The sequence below is a fragment of the Rhinatrema bivittatum genome, chromosome 13, assembly GCF_901001135.1.
Source record: "Rhinatrema bivittatum chromosome 13, aRhiBiv1.1, whole genome shotgun sequence".
Taxonomy (NCBI): Eukaryota; Metazoa; Chordata; class Amphibia; order Gymnophiona; family Rhinatrematidae; genus Rhinatrema; species Rhinatrema bivittatum.
The window spans coordinates 2,308,457-2,325,399 of NC_042627.1; the positions used below are offsets into that span (position 1 = coordinate 2,308,457).

The following is a 16,943-nucleotide window of genomic DNA, read 5'->3' on the forward strand; positions in this document are numbered from 1 at the left end:
CATGCCTCCATCTCAGGGATGGATAGATCGGAACTGATCCCTCCTGGGGGGGTGCCAAAGAGCAGCCATGTGGGGCCATGAACAGAGCCTATCCCACTCGCGGCAAAGAGGAGTAGAGATTTGGCAGGCCACAAGCAGTGCCCATTCTGCTTGCGGCCCAGAGTGGGTGCAAATGAGGTAGGAGTCGGGCTGAGACCAGGGGAGCAGCACCGTAGGGGGGGGGGGGGAGTAAATGCAAGGCAGAAGGTTCAGCTAAGGCATCCAATAATCTTGCACAGGCCCTGGCAGGAACACAACAAGGTAAGGCTGGACAAGGCAGGAACATACGTGGATCTTCTACCTGACTAGGGTGGAGCCTGCAGGTTCTGCTGGTTGGCAGGACTTCAAGAGTCTGAGCACTGGGTCATGAACAAGTTATGCACTGGAAAAGGGATTTCACCCGCAAGACACAAGGCAGGCTACATCAGACAGAAACAGGGTATTTACTTATTTATTTTGCTTATTTATTTACAAAACACAGTAACACAGTAATGATGACAGAAATGGACCAAATGGTCCATCCAGTCTGCCGTGCTGTGCAGGTTACCCCTATGTTTCTCATAAGGAAAGATGGAGGTAAACAGCACCATATGAAGGGCAAGAAATATTTATATACTTCCAAGAAGATCAGGGCAGTTTACAAAATAAAGCATGGATAATCATCTGTGTATAATAAAATTAAACAGAAATAAAATGAACATAACTAAAATATTGTAAAATTCCACAAAAGATAAAAGTAAACAAATATAAAACAAACATAGTTAAAAAAAATTAAATCCATGACAACAATGATAAAAATCCCCTTATTAGTAAATACTACTTGCAGATGACATAGCATGCGCACTATAAGGCCTGTGCCTCACAATAGATTGCTCATTTCATCAGGAGATAGTCTTCATTTTTCAGGCATTTCAATCCACGTAATAGGTCCAGCCACAGAGACAGCTCTAGCACGAGACCCTCTCCCAGATGAGCCCAACTTAAAGTTGGAACATTGAGTAAACCTTTATTCAATGACCTGAGCATTCTTTGGGGAACATATAAATGCAGGGCTGCAACAATACCGATAATTTCATCATTGTTAATCATTTTGTGTATCAGTGAGAGAACACACAAGCAGGAACAGGGTAAAACACAGGCAAAACAGGAACAGGGGCACAAGGCAGGGTCTAAACAAGCTAGACACGCCTGGATAAGTCAAGGCCAGGCTGGGGTCAAGGCAAAGGCAGGGCAAGGAATATACACAAACAGGGTAGGCCACTGGGAGGCGTGGACAAGGTACAAGGCAAGGACCGAAAAGAGGCCTACAAGGAGCAAGAAGTGTAACTGGAAGGGCCACAGGGAACAGAGAATCCCACAGGGAACAGGATAGGAGCATGGCAAGGAAACACATGGATAATGGAGGACACTGGAGGGCCTAGACAAGACAGGGCATACAATACATGCAGATAGGATAGGCTCAAACAAGACAAGGACAAGGCGAGGGGCAAGACAGATAAACGACAACATGGCTTAAATTGAACATGAGTTAGGCACAGAACAAGGGCAAAAATAGACAGGCAAAGGAACATGAACAAGGACAAAGTTACACAGACAAAGGTCCCAAGACAAGGAACAAGGACAGGGATAAACAAGCAAGGACCAAGAGCAGAGTAAGGTTGCACAGGCAAACGAAAATGATCAGATGTCCAAAGGCAGAGAAGAGACTCCACGCTGAGGTGGGAGTACATAACATAAGAATATAGGAAATGCCATACTGAGTCAGACCAAGTCTCCATCAAGCCCAGTATTAGGGGTGTGCATTTGTTTTCGACATATTGGCAATCCGCAACGTATATGTCCCTATTCGTTGTATTCGTGGGGTCACGAAACTTATGGCGAACACCCATGAATAAACCCCCACGAATAAACCCATCAGCCTCTTGACCCTCCCAAGACTTACCAAACGTCCCTGGTGGTCCAGCAGGGGTCCCGGCGTGATCTACTGCACTCGAGCTGTTTGGCTGCTGGTATTCAAAATGGCACCGATAACCTTTGCCCTCACTATGTCACAGGGGCTACCGGTGCCATTGGTCGGCCCCTATCACATTATTTATTTATTTATTTATTTAACATTTTTCTATACCGAACTTCATGACAAGCTTCATATCAGGCCGGTTTACATCAAACTTAGGGATTAACTGAACATAACCATATAACAGGAAGGCCGAAGCGCAGGTACAAATAACAGGGAGAATGAACTTGGGGGCTAGAGTAGCCAGGAAATAAAGGACAGAAAAAACTGGAGAATCATAACATTTAGTTCAAAAAAATGCTATTTCAGATACCATGGAACACAGTTAGCATGGATTTACCCAAGGGAAGTCTTGCCTAACAAATCTGCTTCTTTTTTTGAAGGGGTTAATAAACATGTGGATAAAGGTGAGCCAATTGATGTAGTGTATTTGGATTTTCAGAAGGCATTTGACAAAGTCATCATGAGAGGCTTCTAAGGAAACTAAAAAGCCATGGGATAGGAGGCGGTGTCCTTTCATGGATTACAAACTGGTTAAAAGACAGGAAACAGAGAGTAGGATTAAATGGTCAATTTTCTCAGTGGAAAAGGGTAAACAGTAGAGTGCCTCAGGGATCTGTTCTTGGACTGGTGCTTTTTTTTCACATGTAGGAGCAATGGACGGCCGGCGCCAGCTTGTGCTCCTACCATTTGACAGGGGCCGACCAATGGCACCGGTAGCCCCTGTGACATAGTGAGGGCAAAGGCTATCGGGGCCATTTTGAATACCGGCAGCAGACAGCCCGAGTGCAGAATGGGGTACATAAAACTTGAGAAGGTCTGGTGCTAGTTTAAGAGTAGAGCACTAGAGTCTCAGTTACGTAGGGGCCGATGCAATACAGTGCACTCAGCCAAGCGCACTGTTTAACCCGCAGTTGGATGCGGGTTGTGAAGGTGCAATCTAATGCCCTTATGTAATAAGGAGAATAGCGCCTCAACAACGCATGTCCAACGCCCGGGAAACTAATAGCTCTCATCACATGCAAATGCTTGGGAATGAGGCTATTAGTTATTCATTCCCAATGCAAAAAATAAATGTGCATCCAATATGCAAATTTTTATGCTCAGAAATCAACAAAATTGCCTAATTCATCCTGGTTCGGGGACCCCGAAAATCAAAGGGATTATATCCAAAATTTCGGGAAAATGTGGTTTTCAGGTTAGCACGCACCAACTCCCCATTACAAAGATGAGTGGGGTTTTATGGGTCTTGGCTAAGAAGGGAGAAGGGAGGCTATTTAACTAGGGATGTTAGGAAATCCTATCCCTTACCTGGGCAACTTGGAAAATGGCCATTTATGTTGGCACGTGTCCCTTATAAAATTCCCCCATTTAAGCAGTAGAGGCAGCATTTGCACGCACATGCCTGCTTCAATATAAAATCGTGCACACATGTACGCACATCCAGCGTATTTTAAAACATGCATGCATATACGCACTTATGTTATTAAAGGGACGAAACTCTGGACACAAGCTAGCATGTATGCCTATGTGCCAGTATTAAAGTTACCATCTCTGTAAGTCCTCTAGGGATAGGGGAATACCTATAGTAGCTGAATGTAATCCAGTTTGAAAGTAGCTGAAAAGCGGGAATAATAAATTGTCTATTTGTATGCTAAAGCAAGAAGCCAAATGTATATGTTTTGAGAGAGGGGCCTGCATAGGATCCCTCAACAGATAGACTGCCTGGCAGGTTCTGGCATATGCTTAGAAAGCCGGACTGTATATCGTTCAGCATGTCAATGGTTAAGAGGGTTGCTTTTCTACAACTGATATGCATAAGAGATTAGCTGCTGAAATGCTGCTGGAAAAATCAGGGTTAATGTGCTATATGTGACATCAGTTCTTATGTTGTAAAAAAGAAGGCGTGTCATTTTATGGGTGTCACCAAGGCACCTGCTGCTGAAAACTCTACCAACCACCAAAAATAAAAGGCTTTCACCATGTCCTGCCATTGGAAAATCCTGGTTATTAGGGACTGTGCAATAAATTTGAATGAGCAGAGTAAGACTTTGTTTTGCCTGCTAGGCCGTAAGGCCTTACTATGTAAGTTAAAGGGGACCCTAATGGAGTTAGTGGCTACCATGACCATGAATGCAAATGAGAGACTATAATATGCAAATAAGCCTTTACCAAGTGCCTGCAAATAATGCTATTTTACAATTATGATTGTAAACCGATATGATATGACTTTCATCATGAATGTCGGTATAAAAAAAAGCATTAAATAAATAAATGACTCAAAGAGACTACCCTCTCTGGGGCACCTCCCGTTCTCGCCCTCCCACCCCCATCCCTGCAGAAGGAGGTGCCTCTTCACTGGCAGAAGGGATCACAGAGCTTCTCTGCTATTGATGCCAAGGACGCCGCTTAGGTTTCTGCAGGATTACTCTGCTGGCCAGACGGGGGTGCCCAAAATATCACTATTTGCAAACCATGATTGGTAGTGTTTTCGTGTTTAGATTTTATTTTTTTGTGAGCAGATGCTAATAACTACGGGTCTGAATTACATAAGCCCCACATTCGTTAACTGGACTCGTGTTTTAATTTAATTTATTATTTATTTACTTATTTAAAATCTTTTCTATGCCATCGTTAAGTTATTTACCATCGCAACGGTTTATTACAGGGAGGCACATATAGTAACAAAGTATTTAAACCAGGTAAAACATTGTAAAAGTGCCAAAAAATGATTCAGTAACAAAGTGTTAATCCAAATGAGCATGTAATGGCTTTTCATGTCATTACATGGAATAATCCCATCAATAGCGGAGAACAGTGACAAATAATTTCTGTTTCCAAACAGCTGCGGAGCTTCATTTTCTGTGTTTTGTTTTTTGTATAGCAAGCTGTGGCTGCTGTAACAATGGCTGGTGCAGCTCGCCCGGCACCTGCACTTGCTACTACGGATACGAAGGAAAGGACTGCTCAGTTGGTAAGACCCGTGTGGCATGTCAAAGCCAGAAACATACGGAGAGAGTTTGGATGGAGATGCTAGATTCAGGATGACTTGATGGCTATAAGTATTAATATGCAAAGAACCGCAAACGCATCTTACCAGGGATAATCTGCTCTCTGAGTACAGAGAACGTGAGACTTGACTGTCATAAATATTATTTTATTAATTTTATTTGCAACTTCCTGTGAGTCTCTCCATGACAATGGAGGGAGGGCATCCTGGGAGATGCTTTGAGTGCGTAAATTCTGAGGATTATTTAATTAATAATAAAAACAGATTGGGAAAAGAGCTGGGCAAGAAACAGATGCCCCTAGCTCTACTTTGACTTCTGCCTACAACAAGGGGAGATCTGTCTTCCCAAGCATCCATGGGCATCCCTGGGAACTTTGAGTTGGGCTGTATCTTCTTGCAACATGTCTTTAGGTTACATGGCTTGACATCTCATATTCTCTCTAATGAGGTGTCCAATTCACCACTCACTACTGAAAAGGCCTTTTTAAAAAATGTGGTATCACCCTATATTTTACCACAGCATACCACCCACAAGGAAATGGGCAGGCTGAATGAATGAACCAAGTCCATAAGATCTTTCTCCGACTATATGTCAACCCAAGCCAAGAGAACTGGGCCCGTCTACTGCCATACACAGAATTCTCTCAAAACAAGTGAGTGGAGGAGTAGCCTAGTGGGCTACGAACCAGGAGACCAGTGTATGAGTCCTGCTGTCGCACCTTGTGACATTGGGCAAGTCACTTTACCCTCTATTGCCTCAGATACAAACTTAGTAAGTTATACTTTACTTCCCTCTCTCAGCCTTCATCTGGAGAACTAATATAGCTAATGTGGGTGTGAATTGGGAGAGCTTATGGAAAAATTTTATTTTTTTGTAAAAAATGCCACATATAAAGAGAAAGGGCAGGCTACGATCAGACTGTACCTAGTCCTCCCCTTTCCCCGCCATTGATTGAAAGCTTTCGCACCTTACTAAATGCTACAGCACCGGGACAAGGTTCTGCGGTTGGTGCTGGCTAGGAGCAGGCGATAGCGCCACAGGAACACCACACCTCTTTAAGCCCTGGTGCTCCCATGAAACCTGACCCGCCTATACCTGCACTAGACTCCGGTTCTGAGATGGCATTATCCACCGGCGATGTGGAAGTGCCGTCTAACATCGGGGAAGAAAGCGGAGATAATGTTGCAGATATACAAGGAGGAGGAAGTGGGGATATCCTGTTGGAGGTGGTGGAGAAAGATAGCAGAGGTAATTTACTGACCCCGCATCCTCGAACATCAACTCCAAAAGGTGGTAGAGGTGAGGCAGCAAGCTCAGAAATGAGAAGTATAAGCTGCCTTCAAACTGGAAAAGTTATAGCCCAAAAATCAAGTTCTGAAGTCAGATTAACACAAAAAGTTACCTTAGAAAGTATATGGGCAGTTCTAATGGATTTGAAATAATCCATGAATAATTTGGAAACAAAAATGTCTGAAGTACAAGTACAGGTTAAAACTACAGATGATAAGGTAAAGAAACACTCAGAGAAATTTGATTGCCTTGAAAAAAACAGTTAAAACAGGTACAGGAAGTACAAGCAGGAATAATAAAAGGGGAAGTAGCGAATTCCAGAAGGATTGAGATTATTGAGAATAATTTAAGATATAATAATATCAGAATTTTGAATTTTCCTTCTGTAGAACAATTTAAAAGATTTTTAAGGGAAAATTTACAATTACCCCAGGAAAAAAATCCATCAATAGAAAAAATCTTTTATATAGTGTCAAAAAAGAAGGAAAATGCTGAGCGGATAAATCAATCACAGCAATTGAATAATCTCACAGAGTTCTTAGAAGAATCGATGGAAGAACAAATAGAGTCAAGAGGAACTTTGTGTGTAAGATTCCAAAAAACAGAAGATAGAGATAACATAATTAAGCTTTTCCTCCAAAACCGAGAAAAACTTTACCTCTCACAAAAAGTGTGGATGTAACCAGAACTACCCAAATGAGGAGAAGAAATTTCCTACAGATGACACCAGAAGTTATAAGCTTGGGGGCTCAGATGGTTGTTTATTTTCCCTGTAAATGTGTTTTAAAATATCTGAGTGAGAGACATGTGTTTTTAGAACCTTCAGAACTTAGAAAGTTTTTGGATGCTAAAATTCCAAAATAAACTTTGCAGATTGTTATTGGGTATAGAGAATTTCATTTAGACTCAGCTATTGTAAAAGAAGTTTACATTTCCTTAATTGCTCCTTTTGATAATGAATATTTAGGATCTCCAGATTTCTTTATAAATGGTCTATGTAGTTAGAAATCTTTGTATATTATTTCCTAACAGTAATTACCTTAATAGGGACCATATCATTGACATGTGTGATTACTGTCTATATATCTGTTAAAACTGCTTAAATAAAAAATAAAAAAATAAATAAAAATAAAAAAATAAAAAATAAAAACAATCACGTTAGCAATATGACCAGCTCCTTTCTCTTTCTAGTAATTTTTTAGTTTGAGTTTAGTTTGAGTTTAGTTTGAGTTTAATTTGAGTTTAGTTTGAGTTTGAGTTTAGTTTGAGTTCCTTGCAAACCGGTGTGATATGTATATTATACAGGAACATCGGTATATAAAAACTAAAAATAAATAAATAAATAAATTTATGGCAAACATCCTCGAGGTGCTCTTCCTCTTCCCATTTCTGTGGCATCCCAGGCTGTTTGTAAACTTAAAAAATGATGAGATCAGACCAGTGCCTGATTACCAATACAGCATCCCAAGCCAAAAGACATGCAACAGGCTGGCTCCACAATTCAAAGTGGGAGACGAGGTGTGGCTAAGTTCCCAGCCATCTTCTCTTCAGCACCAGGATTCATTGGCCCATTCCCTGTATTGTGCCAGTTGGAACCTGTAACAGATTTTTGGTTTATTTTTATTATTATTATCAATACAAATAGCAATTAACTGAACTTTTCATTTACCTTGATCCCCCAAATCCTAGCATTTCATGCTTTTAGTTCCAGGTTTTTTGGAACTGAATTAATTCATCGCAAATCACGGTTCATGAGATAGGAAGTATTGTTTCAAACTTGTATTTAAGCTATGACTAAACTGGGTGTTTCTGTGCTTTCTCTAGTAACCTGCAACAAGGACTGTGGTGAACATGGTAAATGCGTCTACCCTGATCGATGCCTTTGTGATCCCGGCTACACCGGGGAAAAGTGCGAGACAGGTGAGAGCAGAGATGAACGGGCAAATCCGAAGAATTCTGATGAAACGTGGCAGCTTGAAAATAGCATTGAGGACTAGAAAGATTTTAAGAATTATTTTAAAGGAAAAATAAATGAGGGGAACACATTTCAGACTCCTCAGCAGTCCAAGGGTACAAACCTGCAAGCTCGTTGTGATAATCCACTGGCACCCATTAGGGAAGGTACCGTGTAGAATCTGAGCAACGCACTTCTCTCCTCAAGCTGCCGTAAGAAAGCTAATCATAGGCCCCATACAAGACCTCTTTATAGACATAGCCCCACACGTTGAAGTCCCCTTCGCAGGAAGTGCAACGTTTAAAACACTTTATTACTGCAGCTTGAGTTTAAACGTCTTGAAGAGAAGCATCTTGCTCAAATTGTTGATATTTCGGAAATGTTTCTCTCATTTGGATTGTGACATGTGAACACATTAGGGATGTTCATTCTTATAAAATGAAGGCCAAAAGTGCAACAGATGAGGCCATTTCCAGTTTGTTCTGAATGGAACAAACCAAAAATGGCCTCCTACGAAAACACTTAATAACGTTTGGGTATTTTGGTGCTCACTGTAAAGAAAAAAACAGGCCTTCTGTGCAGCTCCACCCGTACTCCCACCCTGTTAAATTGAACCCAGGTCCCAGGCCTGCCTGACTGGGCAGAGCTGAGGACAGCCCAGCCCCCTTCAATCTCCACTCCCACCCCTAAAATTAAATGGAGCCCAGCGCCCTCCTGCAGACTTTCTGCCAGGGACGTCCCTCCCAGCCACTACTTACCCTTTTCCACGGTTCCTCTAAAAAGATCCTTAAGTACAAGAGCAAAGCCCGCTCACTCCTGCCCCGGCTCCTAGAACTTTAACAATGATGCCCGAGGATGGTACCAACGTTATGGCTCCAGATCATTTTAATATGAGGTGGGAAATACCCAGCAAGGTTTTGGCTGGGCCCAAGGAGGTCTAGCCGGGTAAGCCTGGGCCCCATGCTCTCTTTAATTATAGGAGAGGCCCAGGGAAATCTTAGCAGGACCAGACTCAGCCCAGCCAGGCAGTCCCAGGTCCTGGGTTCAATTTTACAGGGCTAGAAATTGCTTGCAGGGCCACCACCGGTCCAGTTCTACTGTTTTGTTTTGTTTTTTTTTATTATGGTGGTATTTTTTATGGTTTCATTATTTTTTTTTATTTTGCTAAAAGACAAACAAAAAAATTAAATTGAAAAACAAAATTAAAAAATACAAAAACAAATTGAACTGAAACAAAAGTGTAACACACACTTTCATTCTGTCGCGCACAATCCCTCTCTCTCTCTTTCTCTCAAACACACTCACAAATACTGTCACACGTACTCATCTCATGCACATGCTATCACGCACACACACACACACACATGCCTTTATACATATGTATTTATTTATTTCATGTATTTAGCTTACACCATAATGTGTGTATGTGACAGAGAAAGGATAAAGTCTGTGTGCCCTCCTCCCCCTGCCACCCCCCAGGGTGACTGGAAATCAAAACGTTTCTAGGTATTAACATTGGGGGATTTTTATCCTTATGAGTTTTAATTATTGGGTGTTTTTTGATGTGTTTACTGTTTTTAAATATTTTATTAGTGTTTGGCAAATTTTTACAAATTTGTATGATTTTTAAATTATTGGATGTTATTCAAATTATTAATCACACATACACACACATACACACAAATGTTTTCATACACACTTTATCTCTCTCTCACACACACACACACACATGCTCATACACACATATATGCTCTCAACTCCAGAGATACCTCACGCACACACACACACACACATACATTGGCTTTCACTACTACAGGCTCTCACTCTCATAGACACATATATACACACATTGGATCTCACTACCACATGCTCCCACTCTCACAGACACACACATTTACTCTCAACCACTCAGGCTTCATCACACACACACACTATACACACCCACAGGCTCTCAATCCCACAGGTTCCCTCTCACCTGCACAAACTCATGTGTTTTCAACCTCACAAGCTCTCTCTCACACACACATACACACACACACACACACAGGCTCTCACCACCACAGATTCCCTCTCACACACCCACATATTGACACACACACATTCCTACAGATTCCCTCAAAAAGTTCCTCTCTCTCATTCTCACACACTCCACTGACACACATAAACACACTTGATTTCACATGTTCTCCCTCATTCCCACACATACGGTCATACAGGGTCTCACTTTGGACCTTCGCCTCTCTTCTGGACCAGTTCTTCAGCAAGCGTAGATGGAGTCCATGATGGCCTGTTAAGTCTTTTCTTCAGCTCCCGCAGGATGATATCCATTGTGGCCTCACTATGCTTCTCCTTTTGTTCATGGCCCAACAGTTGCTGAAGGAAACTCAGAACACTGAGGAGGAGACTCTGGGCATGGGTCTGTTTGCCTAGGGCTAATGAGGTCCCTATTTGCTACCATCTTCTATATTTCTAAATCACCATGCATACCTTTTATCTCTAACCTAATCCCCTTCCTTTTACTCATAGCTAAAACTGTGTGTGTTGTGAAAGAGTAGGCATAATTTTATCCACACTGCGGGGTCATTTTAAGAAGCCATTTTTACACGGGTAAACATCTTTGCCCATTTAAAAGTCTTTGAAAATTGTCCTTTAAGGGGGTACTTTTCAAAGACATTTTCACACATACAACACTGTTGTGTGTACGTAAATAGCTTGTTAGAAAAATGTCCATTGCTTGTTTGCAAAAAGTAGGCATGTACTGTAATTCAATTTCATGTGTACATTTCTGAGTGCAGAAAAAAATAAGAGTTGCAGGTATGGAGTTCAGATGTACATGGAAGAGATGGAGACTTTTTCTTTTAAAATGTAAACAGGTAAATCCGGGTGCGCACATGACTCCGCGCTACGAGAAGGTGTAACTTTCTGCAGGGAAGATTGTGCATGTAGTTGCTAAGAACTTTTAAGCAAAAGTATGCGCATTCTTTGCTTTGAAAATGTGGGGAGAGTCTGCAAGTAAAATGTACCCACAGACTTTCCTCTCTTTAAAATTCCAGTCTACGAGGATCATTTGCAAAGGGACTGCTTTACTCAAAGTGGCTCTTAGGAAAACTCTGCAAGTGCTGCATGCATAAGCGAGCACGCGTGTACACAAGGTTTGCGTGGGCTTTAATGCTCCAGAGGAGGAGGTGTTCCAACGGGTACAGTCTGGGCAAGGGTGGGACTTGTCAACCTCTTTTTCATTTTAATAAAACGTCTGCACACACATTTTCTCATCAAACCAGCACATAACAAACAGCCGATGTAATTCTGTGCATGCACTTTTGCCGGAATACATTTTCAAAAGCAAACCTATACACAGAACTTGGTCAAGGGCCCACAAATGTATGCAAGCTGTTATAAAATGAGCCCAGAAATACATACCCACGTGCTTCATCCTTCATCTCTAAAACCAAAATAAACATTAGCAAAGAAAATCAAACCCTTTTTGCACCTTTAAATGCTGTAATATATATACACTGTGGAGTTGCCGTCTAAAATGAAAAGATGATATTACTGAATTTTGTGTGGACATTGAGATCTTTCCTGCACATTTCCTGTGCTTTGCTGAGAGTGTGTGTGTATATATATATATATATATATAGTGACACCTTTTCATTGGACTAATTTATTACATTTCTTGAGTAGCTTTCAAGAGCTCGTACTCTCTTCTTCAGGTCAGAAAACAAATGAGCAAAAGAAGACATTAGCGGGAAATATAGTGGCTGCCAAAAGTGAATCATAAAAGGCCTTCCAGGAAAGGGGGAAGGAGCAGGGAGAGTTTGGTGGGTGATCAGAAGATGATGTTACATCTCATAATGTGATAGGAATCCTTTTTGTCCGTTCCAAAGGATCTGATCATTAGCTCTCGGAAGGCAGTCAAGAAGTGTATTCAGTTGGTCCAATAAAAAGGGATCAGCTGACATCTGTCTATCTCTGCAATGTGTTTGTTTTTATTTATTAACCTTTATTTCTGTGCCTTCAAGTGGACTAACTGGCAGCCCAGTGATCTCTTAAACCTAAAAATACATTCAGTAAGTGGCATGCAGAGGAAAGGGAGTTCTTTCACCTCATGTGAGTCAATATTTGTTTTGTGATTTATTGCAGCTCTGTGCTCCTACATCTGTACAGACGGAGGGTTCTGTAACTTTAACGGGGTTTGCCAGTGTGCTGCGGGGATCGCGGGGGATTTCTGCGAAAGCTGCAAAGACAATTACGAAGCGACGAAGAGCCCTGAGATCTACTTCTAGGGGAATTAGCCAGATTAGCTATGAAGAAAGTGCTTGGAGTTGCCTGTAATTGACCATTCCCGCTGAGCCAGAGGAGATGTGGTGCATGTGAGCAGACGCACACTGCAAACTTTCATGAAGTAGAACCAAAAAGATTTGAATTCAAGCTAGAATTAAAGCCATCATTTTTTCCAAAATTAAATGAAAGCTTGGACTAAGGGGCCTGTGTAATAAAGTTTAATGTGCTCTGCCGCAAGCCTTTAACATTATCTTCCAGAAATCCCTCCTCATATTAATGTGTAAGAGCTAAAATTAGCATCTGCATAAACGTAAAGTGGCTTTACTGGGCCCTCCCCACACCCTCTATGTCCTGTGGGCTGGATGAGGTCTGAGGATGTAACAGCTCCCTTGCACCTGGGCCTGCTGCAACCTAAAATCCTGTAACTTTTCACTATTTCCGATTCCTCCCCATCCTGAACTCTGGCATATAATTTTGTTCTTATCGTGAGTTTTATTGCCAAATCTGAAAACAGACATCACTGAGTTTTCTATCTGCAGACAGGAAGGACATGGACCACTGCTCGAGCACATCAGCGCATTCAGCTGCAAGGCTTAGCTCAACAAACGTCTTCCTTTCCAGTGCTGAGACTCTCCTAGTGCGTCCTCTGCTCCATGTCCCCTCTGGCTCCTCTGCCTATTCTGCTGTAGATATTAATACCGAGGCTCTCCCAGTGTCTCCTGCTCCATGTCCCCTCTGGCTCCTCTGCCTATTCTGCTGTAGATATTAATACCGAGGCTCTCCCAGTGTCTCCTGCTCCATGTCCCCTCTGGCTCCTCTGCCTATTCTGCTGTAGATATTAATACCGAGGCTCTCCCAGTGTCTCCTGCTCCATGTCCCCTCTGGCTCCTCTGCCTATTCTGCTGTAGATATTAATACCGAGGCTCTCCCAGTGTCTCCTGCTCCATGTCCCCTCTGGCTCCTCTGCCTATTCTGCTGTAGATATTAATACCGAGGCTCTCCCAGTGTCTCCTGCTCCATGTCCCCTCTGGCTCCTCTGCCTATTCTGCTGTAGATATTAATACCGAGGCTCTCCCAGTGTCTCCTGCTCCATGTCCCCTCTGGCTCCTCTGCCTATTCTGCTGTAGATATTAATACCGAGGCTCTCCCAGTGTCTCCTGCTCCATGTCCCCTCTGGCTCCTCTGCCTATTCTGCTGTAGATATTAATACTGAGGCTCTCCCAGTGTCTCCTGCTCCATGTTCTCTCCGGGTCTTCTGCCTATTCTGCTGTTAATTTTACCTTCTGTCTTACTGGGGGTGCTCTAGATACAGATAATAAATGTAATCCGACAATACCAAAACATGAAGTTAGAAATAAGATTAAAGTCAAATACCAGCAGGGGAAGAATAGCCTGGAGATCCATATTCAGAAATCAGCTTTTACCCTATGAATACAATCCCTGTTTATGGGTAAGTTTGTCTATTTTTGGGTGGACAAAAAGTTACCCAGAGAAAAGGGGATGGAATGGGAGGCATGGTGAGTGCAGGCTAAAATATTCAGCCAGGTAGTGGCACATTGAGTGCTTTCCAACTAGATTTATGTGGTCAGGCTGCTCCGCACAAATTGCTGCTCTAAAGTTATCCATTTAAAGTCCTCCATAGGAGCTTTCTACAAAATATTCAGGTAAAGTTGTCCTTCAAGAGCTAGACAGAAATGCCACACTGATCTCTAACCCCACCTGCACCAGAGCAGGCAGAAGCCAAATAGGGAATGGTGAAGTGCAACTCTTACTTCCCTCCCGGCCATATACCAGGGCCAGATTTGAAGGGAGATCCCAAGAGGGTCTCTGCATAGGCAAATGCATAGCATGCCTACACTTAGGCTCCTAAGAATAGCCTTTTTTTGAACACCAGCCTCTATATTCCATGCATTATTTACATATTCCAGCCCTGCAGTTACCTCCCTTGTTCCAAACCTGGAGATTTGAGGTTAGACTGTGCTTGCTTAACACTGTATAAGTGGAGTTGTTAAAGCAGTACTTTAAGGATCCCTTTCTTGACCTTATACCAAGGTATTTTTCCACTGGAAATTGTGAATAGTGAACGTTGTTTCTAAATACTACTTGACCAGTTAATGTTAAAACACTACAAAACGTAATATCAACCAGGGGATAAAACACAACTGTGGCACTATGAGGGGCTCTGGCTTTAAGTAATTTCACATTGTCCAAATGGCTCTGCAGATAATGTAGGCAGCTGAGCCTCATTCATAGCAGAAAAGCACAGTGTGGGAGCAGAGCCCCCATCATTTCTAAAATGCATCCAGTCAAAGAAAGCTAATTGAGAGCCAAGAAAGGGCCTGGAGGATCCTAGCTCTCTGTCTTCCTTCCACATTTCTTCTCACACCGGTGACCATCAAAAAGGTTTCATAAAAGATCTAAATGTTGTTCCATTAGAGCATAGGGGGTTTCAGCTCCTTTAAAATTGCTTAGGTGGGCAATTATGACAGCCAAAAACATGGGTGCATAAGCAGTTTGTACTAAAAGGAGAGAGTCGGCTCAGATTTGCTAGCTTAATGAATAGGTGATATTTTTCAAAAACCCTGACATTTGGTTCTGCAAATTGCTACTCAAACAGAGATCAAACATTGCAGCATTGTCGCATGTTACTATGCTTATTAGTACTGCATGCAGGAGATGAGACACATAGGATGATCCTCTAGTGTCTGATAGACTTTAGAGTAACATTAGACATCTCTTTTTGACTGATTGTTTTACCTTATTATTTACCTTTCATTCATGGACTCATGAGACAATTATGTAATCATTTATAATTGTATAACTATAAACTTCACTTCTGTTATTTCTACAATCAATAAACAGCATCTCAACTAACACTTAACTGTTTTCTTTGCCTCTTCATGAATCACAACCTCAGGTTATATCTAAAACCCCTGAGAAGGAATAAGCAGAAACTCTATAAACAGCCTTTTAGGCATTGGAGAAGGACCACTGATTTTTGGTAGGGGTACATAAGGCAGATGTCACTTCATTTACAAAAAAACAAAAAGAATGTGAATAGTGCTACAAAAACGGAAATTGAACAAAGCCATGGGGCTGGATGTGATACATCCTCAGATATTAAGGGCATCAGAGAGGTCCTGAAAACTCCATTGATGAATCTATTCAATCCATCCTTGGAGACAGGAGTGGTTCTAAAGAGTGGAGTAGGACGGATGTCAGTTTTTCATTTAAAAAAAGATATTAGAGAGAATATTGACAATATAAGCTACGGTAGTTAGTCTGGCCTCAGTTGCTGTTGCAAATAATAGAAGCTTTACCAAACTAAAGGATATTGCAGTCCAGCAGGTTGAAGGATTCAAGACACCATAGTCTTACCAAAGGGAAATTGTGTCCAAAAATATGATCAGTTTCATTGGGTGCACAGAGAATTCGATTAGGAATGCACACTGGAAGTGGTATACTTGGAATTCAACAAAACATTTCCCATTTTCCATTTAAGGGACTCATAAATAAAGCTGAACTGCCTAGAGATGGGTCATAAGATAGTCGATTGTGTTAGACAAAAAAGTAAAATATGGTTTTCACTCCAAGGAAAAAAAGATGATCAGTCCTCAGGGATCTATCATGTGATTGGTTCTATTCAATATTTTTGTGAGCGAACGTGCAGCAGATTTAGTAGGAAAGGATTACGCTATTTGCAGGTGACACTAATATCTGAAACTGAGTGGATACCCCAGTGACAGAAGACAGAACAAGGACTGAACTAAGAAAATGTGAGGCAATATCAATGTGTGACAGCTAAGATTCAATGCAAGAAAGTGCAGGGTTGTGCATTTGGGGTACAGAAATGCAGGGGGACGTACATGAAGGGATTAACACTGATGTGTTACGGGGAGCACTGGGAGAGCGGTCCCCCTTAGAGGCAGTGTGCCCCTGGCACGACCCCGCGCCAAGGGTAGGTGTAACGTGGGCGGCGAGAGACAGCCCAACCCTCAGCCGGACCTGCATGCCTCTGGAACCAACTTATGGACGGTTGGTGATGAACAGTCCTCCAACCATTCCCAGCCCTTTCGGACCTGCCGCTGAGATGGCAAGAGGCATCAGGCTGGACTCAGGGCGTGTGATTTGCTGAGAGTGTATGTATGTATGGATGTATGTATGTATATATATATATATATATATAATGACACCTCTCACCAAACCACATGAAATGTAATAAATTAGTCCAATGAAAAGGTGTCACTATATATATATATATACATACACTCTCAGCAAACCACAGGAAATGTAATAAATTAGTCCAATGAAAAGGTGTCACTAAATATATATATATATATATATATATATA

At 41.9% G+C, this 16,943-nt stretch overlaps 1 protein-coding gene across 3 annotated transcripts in view; it reads left to right on the forward strand.

Moving 5' to 3' along the window:
* LOC115074838 (tenascin-like) overlaps positions 1 to 15,466 on the forward strand; it is a 67,716-nt gene extending 52,250 nt beyond the window's left edge. For 2 of the 3 annotated variants that reach the window (XM_029574741.1, XM_029574742.1), the window contains 3 exons: positions 4,938 to 5,027; positions 8,179 to 8,274; positions 12,452 to 15,466. In XM_029574741.1, coding sequence (XP_029430601.1) covers positions 4,938 to 5,027; positions 8,179 to 8,274; positions 12,452 to 12,594 — 329 coding nt within the window. In that variant the 3' untranslated portion in view covers positions 12,595 to 15,466. Of the gene's footprint in view, positions 1 to 4,937; positions 5,028 to 5,583; positions 5,634 to 8,178; positions 8,275 to 12,451 lie in introns of those variants that run through there. The other variant, XM_029574743.1, reaches the window with a different exon arrangement.
* The last annotated feature ends 1,477 nt before the right edge of the window (positions 15,467 to 16,943 follow it).